At 45.3% G+C, this 20,673-nt stretch overlaps 1 protein-coding gene across 1 annotated transcript in view; it reads left to right on the top strand.

Annotated features, from left to right (window-relative positions):
- Positions 1–959: 959 nt before the first annotated feature.
- LOC120045348 (inactive ubiquitin carboxyl-terminal hydrolase 54-like) overlaps positions 960–20,673 on the top strand; it is a 45,332-nt gene continuing 25,618 nt past the window's right edge. The window contains exons 1-2 of the mRNA XM_038990227.1: positions 960–1,362; positions 9,948–10,040. Of these exons, the coding sequence (XP_038846155.1) occupies positions 1,195–1,362; positions 9,948–10,040 (261 nt within the window). The 5' untranslated portion in view covers positions 960–1,194. The remainder of the gene's footprint in view (positions 1,363–9,947; positions 10,041–20,673) is intronic.

Genomic DNA, 20,673 nt, shown 5'->3' with positions numbered 1-20,673 from the left:
ACACACACACACACACACACACACACACACACACACACACACACACACACACACACACACACACACACACACACACACACACACACACACACACACACACACACACACACACACTGTGAGTACTACTGCTTTATAATAAATCCCAGATAAAGCTCTCCTAGTAATGACATAACTGAGAAACATACATTGATGTCAGCAGCTTACCGTTACAGTACACTACTATACTCCATACTATGAGTTGCATGACCATTCAGGTTACAATATTGTGAAATGGTATTTCCTGTGCAGTTAAAGAGTGACTGACTTTAAAAAGCAACAAAATCCCTTTGAAAACGGTCTATCTGGCATCAATGTGTCAGAAACAGTTATTCTGGTGACAATATTGACTACAAATAAATAGGATCATTTTGGCCATGAAGTCAGTCTCGTCTAAAACAGAGTTTGGAACATCTGTGCATCACAACGGGTAAACGAAGGTTGGGTTTTGATTTGACGATGACCATTTGCCCACTAACATGGGGTGAACAGCTGCAGTGATTGCTCTCTATCCAATAGCATAAGCTCCAAAATACTGCACCAAACACCTTAGTTAGATTATAATTGCGCAACCAAAATATCCTCTGCAAAAAAATTCTAAATGAATTACAGATTTTCTGGAGTTATTTTAGATTCAGAGGATTTAGAGGATTTAGAGGAAGTGAAATAGGCTTCCCCGTCTGAAGTGTCTTATGGGGGACAAACATCATTAACTGAACTCTGAATCGGTCAGGAAACTGAACTCTCGTTTTTCTAATGAGCAACAGAAAAACACACGTGCCAATCGGCGTGTTAAGTGGCAGTTGAAATATGTCCTATACTGGAGGTCTGTTTGTTGTGTGTGTGCGGTACTGTATAGGAGATGTGGTGATTGTGTTGTGTGGTTTGTCTCTTGCAGGCAGAGTGAGAGCAGAGAAGAGACATATTAGGCTGAACAGAAGTCAAGGACTGTGGAAGGACTGAAGACACCTGCCAGTCAAGACTTACCAGAAAGAGACCAACGCTCTCCATCGCTCTTTCTACCTATTCTCTTTGTTTGTCATTCTTTCTCTATCCCCACTCTCTCTCTAATGGGAGTAACTTAGAACACGTTGCTCCATCTCATGCCCCTGCCCCTTCCTGCCCCTCCGTGGTGACGGGAGCGCCCAGCAGGAAGTGATGTCGTGGAAGAGGAACTACTTTGCGTCAGGCGGTGGCAGCGGAGGTCCTGGTGGAGGGCTACAGGGACTGATCACGACCCCTCGGACTATGGCCTCCTTCGCCCCGAGTAAAGGCCTCAGCAACGAACCTGGACAGAACAGCTGCTTCCTTAACAGTGCTCTGCAGGTACACACACACGCACGCACACACGCACGCACGCACGCACGCACGCACGCACGCACACACACACACACACACACACATACACACACACACAGACTATGCTGGACTGTCATTCTCAGTGATCTCTCACTATGAGTCCCTGCGGAGCAATGATAGGAAAGATACAGAGAGCGAAAGAAAGAAAGAAAGAAAGAAAGAGAAAGAGAGAGACAAAGACAGAGAGAAAAATAGAATGAGAGAGGGAGAGAAGAAGGAGATATGATAGAGAGAGAGAGAAAAACAAAGAATTTGAAAACAAACCCAATTTTGATAAACTTCCATATCTACTAGGTGAAATACCACAGTGTGCCATCACAGCAGCAAGATTTGTGACCTGTTGCCACAAGAAAAGGGCAACCAATGAAGAACAAACACCATTCTAAATACAACCCATATTTATGTTTATTTATTTTCCCTTTTGTACTTTAACCATTTGCACATGGTTACAACACTGTATATAGACATAATATAACATTTGAAATCTATTTCACTTGCTTTGGAAATGAAAACATATGTTTCCCATGCCAATAAAGCCTATGGGAGAGAGAGAGAGAGAGAGAGAGAGAGAGAGAGAGAGAGAGAGAGAGAGAGAGAGAGAGAGAGAGAGAGAGAGAGAGAGAGAGAGAGAGAGAGAGAGAGAGAGAGAGAGAGAGAGAGAGAGAGAGAGAGAGAGAGAGAGAGAGAGAGAGAGAGAGAGAGAGAGAGAGAGAGAGAGAGAGAGAGTTTTTGAGTTTGAAATAATCTTTATTGGGTCTGGGAGCCCACCACACAATAAATACTCATACAAAACCACAGTTACACATCAATTAAAAACACAACTCCAACTCCTCCTCCACAGTAACTAAACACAACAGCCTCTGAATACCCCATATACTCAAAAACAGATCAATATTGTTGATAAGTTTATAATAGGCAAACTCAACCCTTAGTCTCGCTGCCACCATTCCCTCCAGCATTCCCACCACATCCACAGACCCTTGTCCCCGAATACTGTTCTTTCGGGTCTTCCATATCGCTAATTTTGCTGCCCCTAACACAAAATTAAGCAACACAACGACACCCTTTTGACTGAACCTGTACTTTGGCCCAAATATATACAGTTGGGAGGAGAAAACCTCTCCCAACGTTGAGAACCAGTCAGTGATCAGGTCAATCATCCCGACCAACCTGGGACACAGTAAAAACAGGTGTGCCAGAGTTTCAGACTCTGCACAGAATGGACACCCTTCCCCAACAGTAGGGTCCAGGTGTACCAGATGCATGTTGGTGGCTATAGCTCCATGTATGATCCTCCATTGGAGGTCAGCTGTCCTCTTATCAATCGGCAGTTTGTATAATGATCGCCAACAGCCTTTTGGGGAAGCACCTGGACCAAGCACACCCGCCCACCTCGTCGATTTTACCCCTTCCAGGGAAGAGGCATGGGACACCTTTACACATATTCTGTACATGGCCTTCTTTCCCACCTCCTTGAAATCCCCCAGCTCCGGGGTATCGAAGGAAAGCAGCATCCCCACGTCCTCCTCAAATGCCCCCACCGCAGCACTAACAATCAGTGCAGGGAACACATAATCCAGACCCTCCTTCCACCGATCAGAATTGGAAATGTCAGTCACATACTGACGATGAAGAACTGGCAAGGAGTCACAGACCTCAGCGACGACCTTCCTCAGTAGGCGAGATGATCGGATCCCCGCTCTTTCTCCCAGCTCCTCCAACGATCTGCTCCTGCTCTGCATCAGATGACCCAGCTTGGTGCACCCGACACCTAACAGGCATGAACGCAGGCTGGCTGAACCCAGAGCACTGGACTGGATGGCAGTGTTATAAAAAAGAGGCTCTTCAAAAAGCCACATCCCTGGTAGCGTGCCGGCCTTACGGGACTTGACCAGAACCCTCCAAGCCTGCATAACAGACTCATAGAATGGAGTCAGGCCATTCAACTCACCCCCCTCCAGCTTTAAGAGGAAAAGGTGCTTGTCTAAGCCCAAACAGCCTGCTCTCCTCATCAGTGCGTAGGCTGTGTCGACCCAGCTAGAACCGTCACTGTACAACAGTCTCTGGGCTGCTTGAAGCCGGAAAGCCATGATCCTAGAGGAAATGTCCACCAGGCCTTGCCCCCCCTCGTGCAGTGGCAGGTACAAAGCTGCAGCTTTGATCCAGTGTTGTCCAGACCAGAAGAAATTGACAAGGGTCCTCTGAAGCTCTTGTATCAGACCCTTTGGTGGCTGCAAAATCATTAGTCTGTGCCACAGGGTAGAGGCAGCAAGATTATTAATTACCAGTACCCTTCCCCTATAAGACAACTGGGGTAGCACCCATTTCCATCTTGACAGTCTGGCACACACTTTCTCCACTACACCCTCCCAGTTCTTTTTCTGAAAGACATCAGAGCCTAGAAAAACACCCAATGTCTTCATCCCATCTCTGCCCCACTGAAGCCCCCCTGGTAACCGTGGAGCGGACCCTATCTGAAGCTGACCTGCCCACAGCGCTTCACTCTTTCCCCAATTGACTCTAGCTGAGGAGGCACCCTCATACACCATTAAAGCGTCTGAGAGAACCTTAACATCCTCAGCCCCTGTAATAAAAACTGTCAGGTCATCTGCATACGCAGACAGTGCTATCGTGGGACCCTTCATTACACCTGGCACAGAGAAACCAGTAAGCTTCGCTCTTAAAAAACAAAGCATTGGTTCAATCGCCAGACTATATAACTGCCCTGAAATTGGGCATCCCTGCCTGATACCCCTTTGGACAGGGATGGGGCAACTCAAACCACCCCCCACCTTCACCATACACGAGGCCCCAGCATACAGTAAATTCATCCAAGACAAAAAAACATCCCCAAACCCAAAGGCTTTCATCGTTTTGAACAAATACTGGTGGTCCACTCGGTCAAAAGCCTTCTCCTGATCCAAAGAAAGTAAACCCACATTTACATCAGACAGTTTACAAATGTCTAGAACATCTCTTATCAGAAACAAGTTGTCAACAATTGAGCGATCAGGTACACAGTAGGACTGGTCCTTGTGGACCAACAATCCCAGATACTCTTTCAACCTGTTTGAGAGACATTTTGAAACTATTTTATATTCTGCACACAGCAAAGCAACAGGTCTCCAATTTTTTATGAGAGCCAAATCCCCCTTTTTTGGCAACAGTGAAAGCACCGCACGTTGACAGGATACAGGAAGAGAACCCTCATGAAAAGATTCACACACCACTTCATAAAAATCCTCCCCAATAGACCCCCAAAAGTGCTTATAGAACTCAGATGGTAAACCATCAATGCCAGGGGCTCGGCCTGTTGAGAGCTGCATAACTGCTGTGGACAGCTCTTGCAGTGTAATGTCAGAGTCCAATGCGACTCTCTGTTCAGGTCCCAATTTAGGAAGACCATGTAACAACTGTTCAGTACACAGAGAGTCACAATCCTCCGCCTTATAGAGGGCAGAGTAGAAATCCACGGCATGTTGACGCATTTCACTGTCATCCGTGGTCACCTTCCCATCAGGGAGACGAAGGCAGACCATCTGTTTACGTTGTAATTTCGACTGTCCAAGGTTAAAAAAAAAGGCACTAGGAGCATCCATATCCTTGAGGGAAGCGAAACGAGACCTAATCAAGGCACCTTTCACTCTTTCATGCAGAAACGACCTCAGTTCATGTCTCTTGTCCTGTAAGTTCATGACTAGTCCAGGGTCATTCTGAGTGAGCAGCTTCAATTCAATTGATTTGATGTCCTGTTCAAGGGCATTGATAGTCTCTTTAACTTCAATTTGAGACAAAGCAGTATACTGTTGACAAAATACTCGTATTTGGGCCTTCCCAACATCCCACCATTGTCTCAAGGACTCAAAATTCCCTTTTGTAACCCTCCATTTTTCCCAAAACAACAAAAACCTTTCACAAAACTTGACATCATGTAACAATTTAACATTAAAATACCAGTAAGGTGATGACCTTCGTGGACAGGACAAGTGAATATCAACAGTTATAATGTGATGATCAGAGAAACCCACAGGAGTAATGGCACACCTTCCAACCCTACTACAGTATTGATCAGATACGTACAACCTATCTAACCTTGCTGCACTGACACGACCTTCATTCACTTTCAACCATGTGTATTGCCTAACTTTTGCATTCCTTACTCTCCACACATCAGAAAGCTCTAACTCAGTTAATAGGCCAGACAGGAAAGTGGCTGACCGCAGGTGAGGTTCTTCAGCGTTGCGATCAACAGTAAAATCCACAGTACAGTTCCAGTCCCCCCCTAAAACCATACACCCCTCTTGGTCACACTGTCTTAAGGTTTCTTTTATTTTATCAAACACAACAAGACGCTCTGTACCCTCATTAGGAGCATAAACATTCAAAAAAACAAACAAAAACCCCATAACATTCACCTTGACCAATAAAACCCGACCCTTGACAATCTCTGTTGTAGATATCACAGTCACCCCTAAACCTGAGGAAAACAAGATGGCCACCCCAGCACTGAAATTAGTACCATGACTGAGTATATGCTGCCCCTCCCACCACATTCCCCAGTCAACCTCATTATCCTCATCACTATGTGTCTCCTGTAGGAAAACTACATTAAGCCTTTTCTGTTTTATTTCTTCTAAAACCCAAGCCCTCTTATTCCTGTCCCTTCCCCCATTAATATTGAGAGAGCCCACCCTTAGTACCTCCATGTAGAAAAGAGAAAGGAAAAGCAGAAGATACCACAGAGAAACCAAAGAGAAAAAAGACACCCTATGAAGCATGATCATCATCATTATTTAAATTTTTTCTTATTAACCTGACCACGTTTCCCACCACCTTTTGCTGCTGTAACAGCAGTAACAAATTTCCTCAAGCGAAACCGCTTCTTCTCACTCAACTGGTCTAACCCCACCGTCTTCTGTAACATCACAGCTGACCTCACAAACTTATCAACATCAAAATATTCTGCCAATTTGACAGATTTCCCAAAAGTCTGATCCAGAAACCCATTTACCTCCTCTAGATCATAAATTGAGTCCTCACCAGCTGCTGTCATATCAGAAGAGATATCCATATCCTTCTCCTGATCCTCCTCAGCTGAGGCCACAGACCACTGACTCCCCTCTACCACATCCCTTTCAACACTCCCCACTTGCACCCCATCACTCGTACCAGGCATCTCCTCCACTACCTGGGAGACTAGCCCCACCTGAACCCCATTACCCGTGGTGGGCATCTCCTCCACTACATGAGAGCCCAGCTCCACATGAACCCCCTCCTGTACCCCATTACTCGTAGTGGGCATCTCCTCTACTACCTGGGAGCCTAGCTCCACATGAAACCCCTCCTGTACTCCATTACTCGTAGTGGGCATCTCCTCCACTCCCTTGGAGTCTAGCTCCACATGAACCCCCTCCTGTACTCCATTACTCGTAGTGGGCATCTCCTCCACTACCTGGGAGATTAGCTCCACATGAACCCCCTCCTGTACTCCATTACTCGTAGTGGGCATCTCCTCCACTACCTGGGAGATTAGCACCACATGAACCCCCTCCTGTACTCCATTACTCGTAGTGGGCATCTCCTCCACTACCTGTGAGATTAACTCCATATGAACCCCCTCCTGTACTCCATTACTCGTAGTGGGCATCTCCTCCACTACCTGGGAGATTAGCACCACATGAACCCCCTCCTGTACTCCATTACTCGTAGTGGGCGTCTCCTCCACTACCTGGGAGATTAGCACCACATGAACCCCCTCCTGTACTCCATTACTCGTAGTGGGCGTCTCCTCCACTACCTGTGAGATTAGCACCACATGAACCCCCTCCTGTACTCCATTACTCGTAGTGGGCGTCTCCTCCACTACCTGTGAGATTAACTCCATATGAACCCCCTCCTGTGCCCCAGTACTCGTACTGGGCACCTCCTCACCAGTCTGAGGAACTGGCTCTTCAGATCCATCCTTACCTTCTACAACAATATTTTTCTGCTGCATAACATCTCCCTCTAATACAAGTTGCAAACTCGTGGCCTCAACACGGATAACTTGTTCCTCGGCAACAGGTGCTTGTGGCTGCTCAACCACTGTCAGCCCACCTCTCCCTACATCAGTGGGCCCAGGCGTTACGATGACCACCTGCGCCCCTCCCTCTGCCTTCTCCCTTTTCGGGCAAGCATGTCGCTTATGGCTACCCGTACTAGCATACGCCATATACATTCTATTGTCATACTTGACTTTAAACGATATCTCTAAAGTCTGCTCCGGTGAGTCCAAAAACATAAACACCTGTCGCCGAAACGACATAACCTGTTTCAACGCCGGGTGTTTGCAACCCAACGGAACAACCTTAATTGAGCTTGCAAACTTCCCAAAGCGCAATAACTCACGCTCCAATAGCTCATTTGGAATAAACGGTGGTACATTTGAAATCGTTACCCTTGTTGACGGAGAAAAAAGCGGGGTAACTTGAATAAACATTCCCTTAAGAAGTACGCCCTGCTCAACCATACGATCAACAAGGCGCTCTTCCTTAAGAAATACCACCATCGCTTTATTCATCCGTGACGCATAAGCAACATTATCGTATCCTACCTTCTCTCCTACGGCGACCAGAAACTCCTCCACCGTGACAGTAGCTTCAGTAACACACCTAAAGCCGTGCCGAAGTGACAGGGACGGCATTCCAATTCTGGAAGCCATCCCCGCCAAAATCAAGGTAATTTCGATACGAAAAAACCTAAATACTTAATTCTACCACACAAAAAAATATAATAATCTTAATCATGCACAGAAGAAACCAAAGAATGCCACCAAGAAAGAAAAAACCGAAAGAAAGTTCTGAATATCTAACTATACACAACACACGCACTCCCTCGATCATACACTTCCCAGCATGCACCAAACACTCCCAGCATGCAGAGAGAGAGAGAGAGAGAGAGAGAGAGGTCTTCTCTGCGCTGTGGTGATGTATTACAGCTGGGAGCCGATTCATCACAAATAAATAAACTAAGGAGGGAGGAGAGAGGGTAGAGGGAGGAGAGAGGGAAGAGGAAGAAGAGAGGGAAGAGGGAGGAGAGAGGGAAGAGGGAGGAGAGAGGGAAGAGGAAGGAGAGAGGGTAGAGGGAGGAGAGAGGGAAGAGGGAGGAGAGAGGGAGGAGAGAGGGAAGAGGGAGGAGAGAGGGAAGAGGAAGAAGAGAGGGTAGAGGGAGGAGAGAGGGAATAGGGAAGAGAGCGGGAGGAGAGAGGGAAGAGGAAGAAGAGAGGGTAGAGGGAGGAGAGAAGGAAGAGGAAGGAGAGAGGGAAAAGGGAGGAGAGAGGGAAGAGGGAGGAAAGAGGGAAGAGGGAGGAGAGAGGGTAGAGGAAGGAGAGAGGGAAAAGGAAGGAGAGAGGGAAGAAGGAGGAGAGAGGGAAGAGGAAGGAGAGAGGGTAGAGGAAGGAGAGAGGGTGGAGGGAGGAGAGAGGGAAAAGTGAGGAGAGAGGGAAGAAGGAGGAGAGAGGGAAGAGGAAGGAGAGAGGGTAGAAGGAGGAGAGAGGGAAGAGGAAGGAGAGAGGGTAGAGGAAGGAGAGAGGGTGGAGGGAGGAGAGAGGGAAAAGTGAGGAGAGAGGGAAGAAGGAGGAGAGAGGGAAGAGGAAGGAGAGAGGGTAGAGGAAGGAGAGAGGGTGGAGGGAGGAGAGAGGGAGGAGAGAGGGAAGAGGAAGAAGAGAGGGAAGAGGGAGGAGAGAGGGAAAAGTGAGGAGAGAGGGAAGAAGGAGGAGAGAGGGAAGAGGGAGGAGAGAGGGAAGAAGGAGGAGAGAGGGAAGAGGAAGGAGAGAGGGAGGAGTGAGGGTAGAGGGATGGTAGAGGGAGGAGAGAGGGTAGAGGGAGGAGAGAGGGAAGAAGAAGGACATAGGGAGGAGACGGGGAGATGGAGGACAGAGGTAAGATGGAGGACAGAGGGAAGCGTCAGCATGCAATCTGTCACCTTCCTCCCCTTTAATCTTAACCCTTAACACACACTGTTGTAAATAAGGTTGAAACTTTGCTGTCACAATACTGTATCTGTCACATCACATTAAATGTTTCCCACCAGAACTGGGATTCGAACCGTCAACCCTTCGGTTGCTGGTCCAACCTCTAGGTTTCCTGCCTCCCCTTAAAGGCCCAGTGCAGTCAAAAACATCATTGTCCTGTGTTTTATATTTCCACAGTATGTTGGGATCATACTGTGAAATGATGAACATTATGGTAGTGCCCTTGTTTTGATGGGATGGAGTTTTGGCCTGCCTAGTGAGGAGGGACTATTAGTTAATAGTCAAATAAGAATTTGTTCCAAACCTCTCTGCAAATAACAGCTAGTTTTCCGTTTCCCCCTCCCCACTCAGACCACTGTTTTAGCTAAATTCTTGCTTGAGAAATTGATCCTTTCTTTTTGACCATTTTAATTGAAAAATAATCACAGTAAGGTATTTAATTGTTACCCAGAAAAGATTTGATATTGAGATAAAAACCTCTGCATTGGACCTTTAAAAATGTAAATATGTAAAATATACCAAACATGTAAATATTCTTTAGGTCCTGTGGCATCTGGATATCTTCCGTAGAAGTTTCCGCCAGCTGACCACCCACAAGTGTATGGAAGACTCCTGTATCTTCTGTGCCCTCAAGGTAGGTCTCCAAGGGCCATTCACTCTCATGAGCACTTATTTAGCTATTATGAGTGTGTGTGTGTTCTATAAAGCATTCTAATGATGCTGTGTGTACAGTATGTGTGTCTGTCTGAGTACATTGTGTAATGTAGCAGTGTTGGTGTGTACAGAGATGTCAGCATTGTATAATGTAGTGTTGTCGGTGTGTACTATGTGTGTGTATAAGTGTGTTTGTAGCGGTGTGTGTGTGTGTGTGTTTTACACGCTGTTCTATCTCCTGAGCCGCTGTGTAATTAATTGGCTGACTGAAAGTGCTGAGCCAGCAGAACCCACGCTGGGGTGCCACACACACACACACACACACACACACACACACACACACACACACACACACACACACACACACACACACACACACACACACACACACACACACACACACACACACACACACACACACACACACACACACACACACACACTTGCATGCAGGCATACTGGCTTGTATCTGAAGCAGCATGGTTGGTGTGTGTGTGTGAGGCCATAGTAATGCTAACTGCATCAGTTTTTTATAACACCTAGAGGTGACCTTATTACCGCCACACTGGCAGTCATGAGTCATGACCGAAGTAAAACTCTACGTTACCGTTGAGTCACGGTAATCTCCTCTTATTCACTCTGGATACGCGTTGGTAGTACCCATCTCGCTAACGATCATCAGGTCCTAATGGCCTGGTACTCAGGGCTCTATTATCCCTCTAACCACTCTGACATCAATGCAGATGAAAGATGGTGCTGTACTGTATGGCCACCTTTTTGCAGGCTCCAACCCAATTTTGCTATTTTGTGATTATTTTGCAGTTTATTTTTACTTTATTTTCACGAAATGTATCCGTTATTATTTTTTAGAACCAACAATAACTTTTGACCATCAGATCGGCAGTTACTTACCCCAATTCTGGCTTCAACTTCGACTCATCTGCCCTGGGCTCTCTTTGTAATACTGACCCAACTTTTGGCCTACCCAAGAGGAAACGCCGGCGTTACAGAGGCAAGAGGGGGGGATCCTGGTGAGATTAAGGAGAAGGGAAAACCGGCCGCCTCTTCACTCCATTCTACTGGCCAATGTACAGTCACATGACAATAAGATGGATAACCTCAAATCGCAGATTTGCGACCAACGGGACTCTCGAAACTACAATAGTCTTTGCTTTTCTGAAACATGGCTCTTGGACATCGCAATCCAACTTGATAGATTCTCCATTCACCGGGCGGACAGGACGGTGGAGTCGGGAAGTCGAGGAGGGGAGGGGCTATGTTTTGAGACTCCGCCGATAACATTGACGAGCTAACCCCCTCTGTCACTGGCTTCATTATATAATGTATCGGCAACATTGTCCCTATGATGAAGGCTTGCTGCTTCCCCAATCAAAAGCCCTGGATTAACACAGAGGTTTCCTCTAAACTAAAGGACAGGGTTACCGCACACAGAGCTATCGTAGACAACCCTGGGGCTATGGCAGAGGACAGGAATAAATACAAGAAGTCCCGCTATGACCTCCCCAGTCATCAAACGAGTAAAATGACAATATAGGAATAAGGTGGAATCATACTACACAGGCTCCAACGCCTGCCGCATGTGGCAAGGGCTACAGTCCATTACGGATTACAAAGGAAGACCCAACCGTGATCTGCCCAACAATGCCTCTCTACCAAACGAACTCAATGCATTTTGTGCACGCTTTGACAACAACATCATGCCGGGTGTGAGGGCCGTCACCGACCCAGAGGGCGATGTCGCTCTCCGAGACTGACCTGAGAAAGGTCTTTAATCAGGTCAACACCAGCAAGTGTGTATTCCAGGGCGCATTCTCAGAGTATGCTGCCAGGCATATTCACAGAATTTTCAACCTCTCCTTGTCCCAGTATGTAATCCCCCACATGTTTTAATGACCACCATAATTCCTGTCCCCAAGAACTCTAAGCCTTTGTCACCATGACTACCCTCCTGTAACACTCAGTTCTGTAATCATGAAGTGCTTTGAGAGGCTGGTTATGACACACATTAACTCCACCATCCCAGACACCCTAGATACCCTCCAATTAGCATACCGCTCCAACAGATCCATAGATCTGCACTCCACACTGCCCTCACCCACCTAGATAACAGGAATACCTATGTGAGAATGCAGTTCAATGACTACAACTCAGCGTGCCCTCCAAGATTGTCACCAAGCTTAGGACTCTGGGTCTGAACACCTCCCTCTGCAACTGGGTCCTGGACTTCCTGATGGCCCGACCCCAGGTGGTGAGGGTAGGCAACATAACCTCCGCTACACTGACCCTCAACACAGGGGCCCGACGGGTGTGTGCTTAGTCCCCTCCTGCACTCCCTGTTCACCCACGACTGCGTGGCCACGCATGACTCCAAAACCATCATCAAGTATAGACTGTTTTGCTAGCACAGACTGGAATATATTCCAGGATTCATCCAATGGCGTTGAGGAATACACCACCTCAGTCATCGGCTTCATCAATAAGTGCATCGATGACATCGTCCCCACAGTGATTGTACGTACATATCTCAACCAGAAGCTATGGATTACAGGCAACATCCGCATCGAGCTAAAGGCTAGAGCTGCCGCTTTCAAGGAGCGGGAGACTAATCCGGATGCTTTTAAGAAATCCCGCTATGCCCTCAGACGAACCATCAAACAAGCGAAGCGTCAATACAGGATTAAGATTGAATCCTACTACACCGGCTCTGACGCTCGTCGGATGTGGCAGGGCTTGAAAACTATTGCGGACTACAAATGGAAACCTAGACGCGAGCTGCCCAGTGATGCGAGCCTACCAGATGAGCTAAATGCCTTTTATGCTCGCTTCGAGGCAAGCAACACTGAAGCATGCATGAGAGCACCAGCAGTTCTGGATGACTGTGTGATAATGCTCTCGGTAGCCGATGTGAACAAAACCTTTAACCTCTCTGGGATATGTGGGACGGTAGCGTCCCACCTGGCCAACATCCAGTGAAAATGCAGAGCGCCAAATTCAAATAAATTTCTATAAAAATTTAACTTTCATGAAATCACACATTCAATATACCAAATTATAGCTACACTTGTTGTGAATCCAGCCAATGTGTCAGATTTCAAAAATGCTTTACGGCGAAAGCAAACAATGCTATTATCTGAGGATAGCACCCCAGCTAACAATCACAGACCATCATATTTCAACACTCCCGGCGCGACACAAAACGCAATAAGAGGTAAGAGGTCAAAGGTAAGGAATTAATTATAAATAAAGATATAATTAATTCCTTACCTTTGACGAGCTTCTGCTGTTGGCACTCCAATATGTCCCATAAACATCACAAATTGTCCTTTTGTTCGATTAATTCCGTCGATATATTTCCAAAATGTCCATTTATTTGGCACGTTTGATCCAGAAAAACACTGGTTCCAACTTGTACAACGTGACTACAAAATATCTAAAAAGTTACCTGTAAGCTTTGTTCAAACATTTCAAACTACTTTTGTAATACAACTTTAGGTATTTTTTAACGTAAATAATTGATCAAATTGAAGACGGGATGATCTGTATTCAATACCGGAGGAAAACAATGTGTTGCATGCTTTCTGGTCACGCGCCTCTTACAAACAGTACACTTCACTGGAGCCTCATTCTGAACATGGCTACTTCTTCATTTCTCAAAGGAAAAACCTCAACCAATTTCTAAAGACTGTTGACATCCAGTGGAAGCGATAGGAACTGCAGGAAGGTCCCTTAGAAATCTAGATTCCCAATGAAACCCCATTGAAAAGAGAGTGACCTCCACCCCAAAAATCTGAATGGTTTGTCCTCGGGGTTTTGCCTGTCAAATAAGTTCTGTTATAGTCACAGACATGATTTGTGGGAGTGAATGATACATTTAGGGACAGACATTGAGGTGTACATAAGAGAAGGCAGACATGAGTTAATGGATACATGCTGGTAAAAACAGCTGAACACTAAAACAGACTACAGGAATGGAAGGCGACGCATAGGCGCCTAGGACAACTGGACACACTAATGATAGAGGGACACATAGTCTGCTGACATTAACACACTAATGATAGAGGGACACATAGTCTGCTGACATTAACACACTAATGATAGAGGGACACATAGTCTGCTGACATTAACACACTAATGATAGAGGGACACATAGTTTGCTGCTTCTAATAAAGGCAAACATGCCAAAGACGTAGGCCTATAGGATAGACAGACATATATTATTTGTAGGACAAGAAAGGGTCCTGCCACCATTATAACCTAACTGAAACCAGACATGGGCGTTATTGGGCGTAAACAAGCAGGAAGCCTAAACCATAAAAGATAATGGTGGGAAACATCTTAGTTTGCATATGTAATGGACTCATATGCTGTATGGGTATAAATGCAAGAGCCAGGGCTCTGGGAAACGGTGTGTGATCCGCGGACCACTCCGGCTTGTGATATTTAATATTAAAGCCTTTATTGAATCCACAAGTTCTTGCAAGTGTTATGTTTTGAACCGATTTTCCACGACAGATTCAAACAGTTTTAGAAACTTCAGAGTGTTTTCCATCCAATACCAATAATAATATGCATATATTAGCATCTGGGACTGAGTAGGAGGCAGTTTACTCTGGGCACGCTTTTCATCCAAACGTGAAAATGCTGCCCCCTATCCTAGAGAAGTTAAACAGGTCAACATTCACTAAGCCACTTGGCCAGATGGATTACCAGGACGTGTACTCAAAGCATAAGTGGACCAACTGTCAAGTGTCTTCACTGACATTTTCAACCTCTCCCTGACCGAGTCTGTAATACCTACATGTTTCAAGCAGACCGCCATAGTCCCTGTGCCTAAGGAAGCGAAAGTAACCTGCCTAAATGATTATCGCTCTGTGGCACTCACGTCGGTAGCCATGAAGTGCTTTGAAAGGCTGGTCATGGCTTATTTCAAGAGCATCCTCCCGGACACCTTAGACCCACTCCAATTCGCATACCTCCCCAACAGATCCTTTCTCACCTGGACAAAAGGAACACCTATGTGAGAATGCTGTTCATTGACTACAGCTCAGCGTTCAACACCATAGCTCCCACGAAGCTCATCACTAAGCTAAGGACACTGGGACTTACCACCTCCCTCTGCAACTGGATCCTGGACTTCCTGACGGGCCGTGCTCAGGTGGTAAGAATAGGCAACAACACGTCTGCCACCCTGATCCTTTACACTGGGGCCCCTCAGGAGTGTGTACTCTCCTGTATTCCCTGTTCACCCATGACTGCGTGGCCAAACACAACTCCAACACCATCATTAAGTTTGCTGACAACACAACAGTGGTTGGCCTGATCACCGACAACGATGAGACGGCCTATAGGGAGGAGGTCAGAGAACTGGCAGTGTGGTGCTAGGACAACAACCTCTCCCTCAATGTCAGCAAGACAAAGGAGTTGATCGTGGACTACAGGAAAAGGCGGGCCAAACAGGCCCCCATTAACATCAACGGGGCTGTAGTGGAGCGGGTCGAGAGTTTCAAGTTCCTCGGTGTCGACATCACCAACGAACTATCATGGTCCAAACATACCAAGACAGTCGTGAAGAGGGCACAACAAAACCTTTTCCCCCTCAGGAGACTGAAAAGATTTGGCATGGGTCCCCAGATCCTCAAAAGGCACCATCGAGAGCATTCTGACCGTTTGCATCACCGCCTGGAATGGCAACTGCTCGGCATCTGACCGTAAGGCGTTACAGAGGGTAGTGCAAACGGCCCAGTACATCACTGGGGCCAAGCTTCCTGCCATCCAGGACCTATATAATAGGCGGTGTCAGAGGAAAGCCCATAAAATTGTCAGATACTCCAGTTACCCAAGTCATAGACTGTTTTCTCTGCTACCGCACGGCAAGCGGTACCGGAGCGCCAAGTCTAGGACCAAAAGGCTCCTCAACAGCTTCTACCCCCAAGCCATTAAACTGTTGAACAATTCAGAAAAATTGCAACTGAACAATTTACATTGAGCCCCTCCCTTTTGTACACTGCTGATACTCGCTGTTTTTTTGTTACCTATGCATAGTCACTTCGCCCCCACTTACATGTACAGGTTACCCCAACTAGCCTGTACCCCTGCACACTGACTCGGTACCGGTGCCCCCTGTATATAGCCTCGTTATTGTTATTCTTATTGTGTTCGTTTTTATTATTAGTTTTTATTTTAGCCTACTTGGTAAATATTTTCTACTTCTTGAACTACACTGTTGGTTAAGGGTTTGTAAGTAAGCATTTCACGGTAAAGTCTACCCTTGTTGTATTCTGCGCATGTGACAAATAAAGTTTGATTTGATTTGATCACTGGGGCTGAGCTCCCTGCCATCCAGAACATCTATATCAGGCGGAATGTTAGGAAGGCCCAGAAAATCAATAAACTCCAACCACTCTCTGCTTCCGCATGGCAAGCAGTACCGGTGCATCAAGTCTGGCACCAACAGGCTCATAAACTTAGGAATTTGCTAATTCAACAATGAGTGGTTTGGAAGGAATCTGTGGCTAACTGCCTCAAACTGCCTAACTGCCTATCTCAAAACAATCACTATTTTGCTTCCACTGCCTGGTATTTGTTGGAGAGGTTGTGTGGTCCAAGTCTGGGTTTAAGGATTTAAAAATCTGTCTGAAAGGGTCTCTTTTCCAAGCTTAAAAGGATAAATATTCACCCGCAACACCATGGGCCAGAAAAGGTTGAATACATTGGCCATGCTGTCAATCAAGCATGACTTCTGCCACATTCAAGACAACTGGGGACTCTGAACTCGGAACTGGGAAATCTCCAACTTCAAGACAATCTGCGTTCAAGACAACTGGGGACTCAGAACTCGGAACTGGGAAATCTCCAACTTCAAGGCAATCTGCGTTCAAGACAACTGGGGACTCGGAACACGGAACTGGGAAATCTCCAACTTTAAGACAATCTGCGTTCAAGACAACTGGGGACTCAGAACTTGGAACTGGGAAATCTCCAACTTTAAGACAATCTGCGTTCAAGACAACTGGGGACTCAGAACTTGGAACTGGAAAATCTCCAACTTCAAGGCAATCTGCGTTCAAGACAACTGGGGACTCAGAACACGGAACTGTGAAATCTCCAACTTCAAGACAATCTGCGTTCAAGACAACTGGGGACTCAGAACTCGGAACTGGAAAATCTCCAACTTTAAGACAATCTGCGTTCAATTTATCTGAACTAACGTCTATCTGAATTTCTGTCGGTGTCCATTTTGAAAGTGCTGAACGAAGGCCTACCTCGTCCGTGCTTATACTTAGAACTAAGTGTTAATAACATAAGAACAAACATTAATAATTTACTGAACATGAATCGAATAATGTTTGTATATGGTTCAAAAGTCTAAACACATGTCGGCATTCATTATTATTGAAGGAGAATGCGGATCTTATCGAGTTACACAAATCCATAAGGAGTCAGTAGAAACCATATATTTTTAAGCAAATCAGCCATATCATCTATGTTTTTGAAGGAAACGAGGCTGAATGAACTGTTTCGCTGCCAGACGAGGCTCCTCTGATAGCCAGGTGTAGCAGTGGTAAGGATTCACTCCATGGTGCCGAAAAGAAAGCTCTGCTGTCGGGACAGTTTTATGTAGGTCCTAACAGTTTGTGGGCACCGTTTGTTGCCGTTATAGTGCAATTCATTTTATTGTTTAGTGTTGTGTAGTGGATTTTAATGTGGATTTAATTTAATAGGATCCCCATTAGCCGACAGCTAGTCTTACTGCGGTCGGACATACAGTACCAGTCAAGAGTGTGCAAAGCTGTCATCAAGGCAAAGGGTGGTCACTACAGACCCTGGTTCGATTCTAGACTGTATCACAACCGGCCGTGATTAGGAGTCCCATAGGGCGGGGCACAATTGGCCCAGCATCGTTAGGGTTTGGCCGGGGTAGACCGTCATTGTAAATAAGAATTTGTTCTTAACTGACTTGCCGAGTTAAATAAAGGTTAAATAAATAAATAAATAAAATTCAACTTTGAAGATTCTCAAATATAAAATATATTTTGATTTGTTTAAAACCTTTTCTCAATAGGGGGTGCTGTTGGCACTTTGTAATAATTTCGTTCCCAAATTAAACTGCCTCGTACTCAATTCTTGCTCGTACAATATGCATATTATTATTACTATTGGATAGAAAACACTCTCTAGTTTCTAAAACCGTTTGAATTATATCTGTGAGTAAAACAGAACTGGAGTTAGAGCAATTTTCCTATGAGGATGTGAGAATGCTGAATTCTGCTGGCTGTTCTGAGATCCGTTTATAAATCTGCCTGTCTTCTATTGGTTGAGATGCACTGCATACGCCTTCCCCTGGATGTCAGCGAATAGTGAGAATTGAAATGGAGTTGCTGGGCAGATCTGAGAGCTTATAAATGGGCTGGCAACGTGGGGTTCCCCCTTTCCTCTCCTCGCCCTGACGCAAAAAGGACCTCTTGGTGTCGTTATAGAAAGCTCCCTTTATAGCCCTTAGATATATCCGGCTCTGTTTTTATTCGATATAGGTGTTAAAGACATCATAATGTTGTTATATTAAACCGAGTTATATCAGTTTATACCATTATATTGCGATTTTCGGATATTTATTTATGCTGCGTTTTAGGGAGTTGGACACGTCTTTGCCACATGGCTAATGTTTACTGCTAATTCCAACGTTGAAGGCGACAATCTACAACCGAGCAACGATTCTTTTGGACAAAGGACACCTTGCCCAAGATTCTGATGGGAGCTCATCAAATAGTAAGAACTATATATGATGTTAATTCGTTGTTCTGTTGAAAAATGTTACACTCATATTCCGCCATGAATCTCAGTGCGGTCTCGCTTTAACGCACGCTGTATGTCGTAGTAACGTTAATTTTAAAAATCTAACACAGCGATTGCATTAAGAACTAATGTATCTTTCATTTGCTGTCCAACCTGTATTTTGTAGTCAAGTTTAGGATTAGTTACTGATTAGACTAGGTGCCTCTCCCAAGATTTCTCCCGACATATTGTTGGCAGTTTGGCTACTTTTCTCATTGTATAACCACGATTTGTGCCGCTAAATATGCACATTTTCGAACAAACTCTATATGTATTGTGTAATATGATGTTATAGGACTGTCATCTGAAGAAGTTTGAGAAGGTTAGTGAAAAAATTAATATCTTTTGCTGGTTTATTCGTTATCGCTATTGTTGGCCTGAATCAATGCTGTTGTGTGGTTGGCTATTGTAGTAAGCTAATATAATGCTATATTGTGTTTTCGCTGTAAAACACTTAAAACATCTGAAATATTGGCTGGATTCACAAGATCTTTGTCTTTCATTTGCTGTACGCTGTGTATTTTTCAGAAATGTTTTATGATGAGTATTTAGGTAATTCACGTTGGTCTCTGTAGTTATTCTAGTTGCTTTGGTGAGAGTTGTGATGGTGGCTGCAATGGTAAACTATGATTTATACCTGAAATATGCACATTTTTCTAACAAAACATATGCTATACAATAAATATGTTATCAGACTGTCATCTGATTAAGTTGTTTCTTGGTTAGTGGCTATTTATATCTTTATTTGGTCGAAATTGTGATAGCTACCTATGCAGGGACAAAATGGTGGAAAAAAAAGTTGTGTCTTTTGCTATCGTGGTTAGCTAATAGATTTACATATTGTGTCTTCCCTGTAAAACATTTTAAAAATCAGAAATGATGGCTGGATTCACAAGATGTGTATCTTTCATCTGGTGTCTTGGACTTGTGATTTAATGATATTTAGATGCTAGTATTTACTTGTGGCGCTATGCTAGGCTATGCTAGTCAGCTTTTTTACTGATGGGGGTGCTCCCGGATCCGGGATTGTGATGAAGTAGAAGTTAACACTTTCTTGGTTACTACATGATTCCATATGTGTTATTTCATAGTGTTGATGTCTTCACAGCAATGCTGCTGGTTCACTAATTGTGCAGGGCAAACAATTTTCCCTTTGGCCCTCCTTCTGCACCCATAGGAGAGAGAGAATGGGAGGGTGAGGAGAGAGAGAGAAGGGGAGGGAGAGAGAGTGAGAGCGAGAGAGGGAGTGAGGGATGAATGAATGTGGGAGTGGTGTCGATTGCACCTGTCCTCTCTTAGTGATGCTTAGGAATTTTCCCCTCAGCTCAATCACACACACACCTCCCTCCTCACCCTGTCTATATCTCTCCTCCCCCCTTCATCTCTCCTTCCCTCCCTCCCTCTCTATAGGATATATTCCCCCTCTATTTTCCTTGGAGCATTGCTGCAGTCAGCAGCGCCACCGTGACACACACACAGACACACATAGATACACACCAGTGGAGGCCGGTGACTTGAAAAGTTGAGGATGATGGGAGACGCACGGTGTAGACACAGAGATGTCAAAGTGTGTTTCAAAAACCGTCAAAAGAGTAATTACTTTAACCTAAAGCATTTAATATAGACATTTATAGTAGAATGTTTTGGGGAATGGGAACGAGAGGGCTACTTACACAGTGTTGGGAAGGGATCACAGCAGTGATTGAATGAAGGTATGAGGCATGAGTTGAGGTGTTCAGAGGCTTGACTGGGAAGACAAA

This window comes from Salvelinus namaycush, chromosome 4 (genome assembly GCF_016432855.1).
Source record: "Salvelinus namaycush isolate Seneca chromosome 4, SaNama_1.0, whole genome shotgun sequence".
NCBI classification, from domain to species: domain Eukaryota; kingdom Metazoa; phylum Chordata; class Actinopteri; order Salmoniformes; family Salmonidae; genus Salvelinus; species Salvelinus namaycush.
Note: the sequence above shows the minus strand (reverse complement) of the source record. Positions and strands in the feature narration are given on the sequence as shown.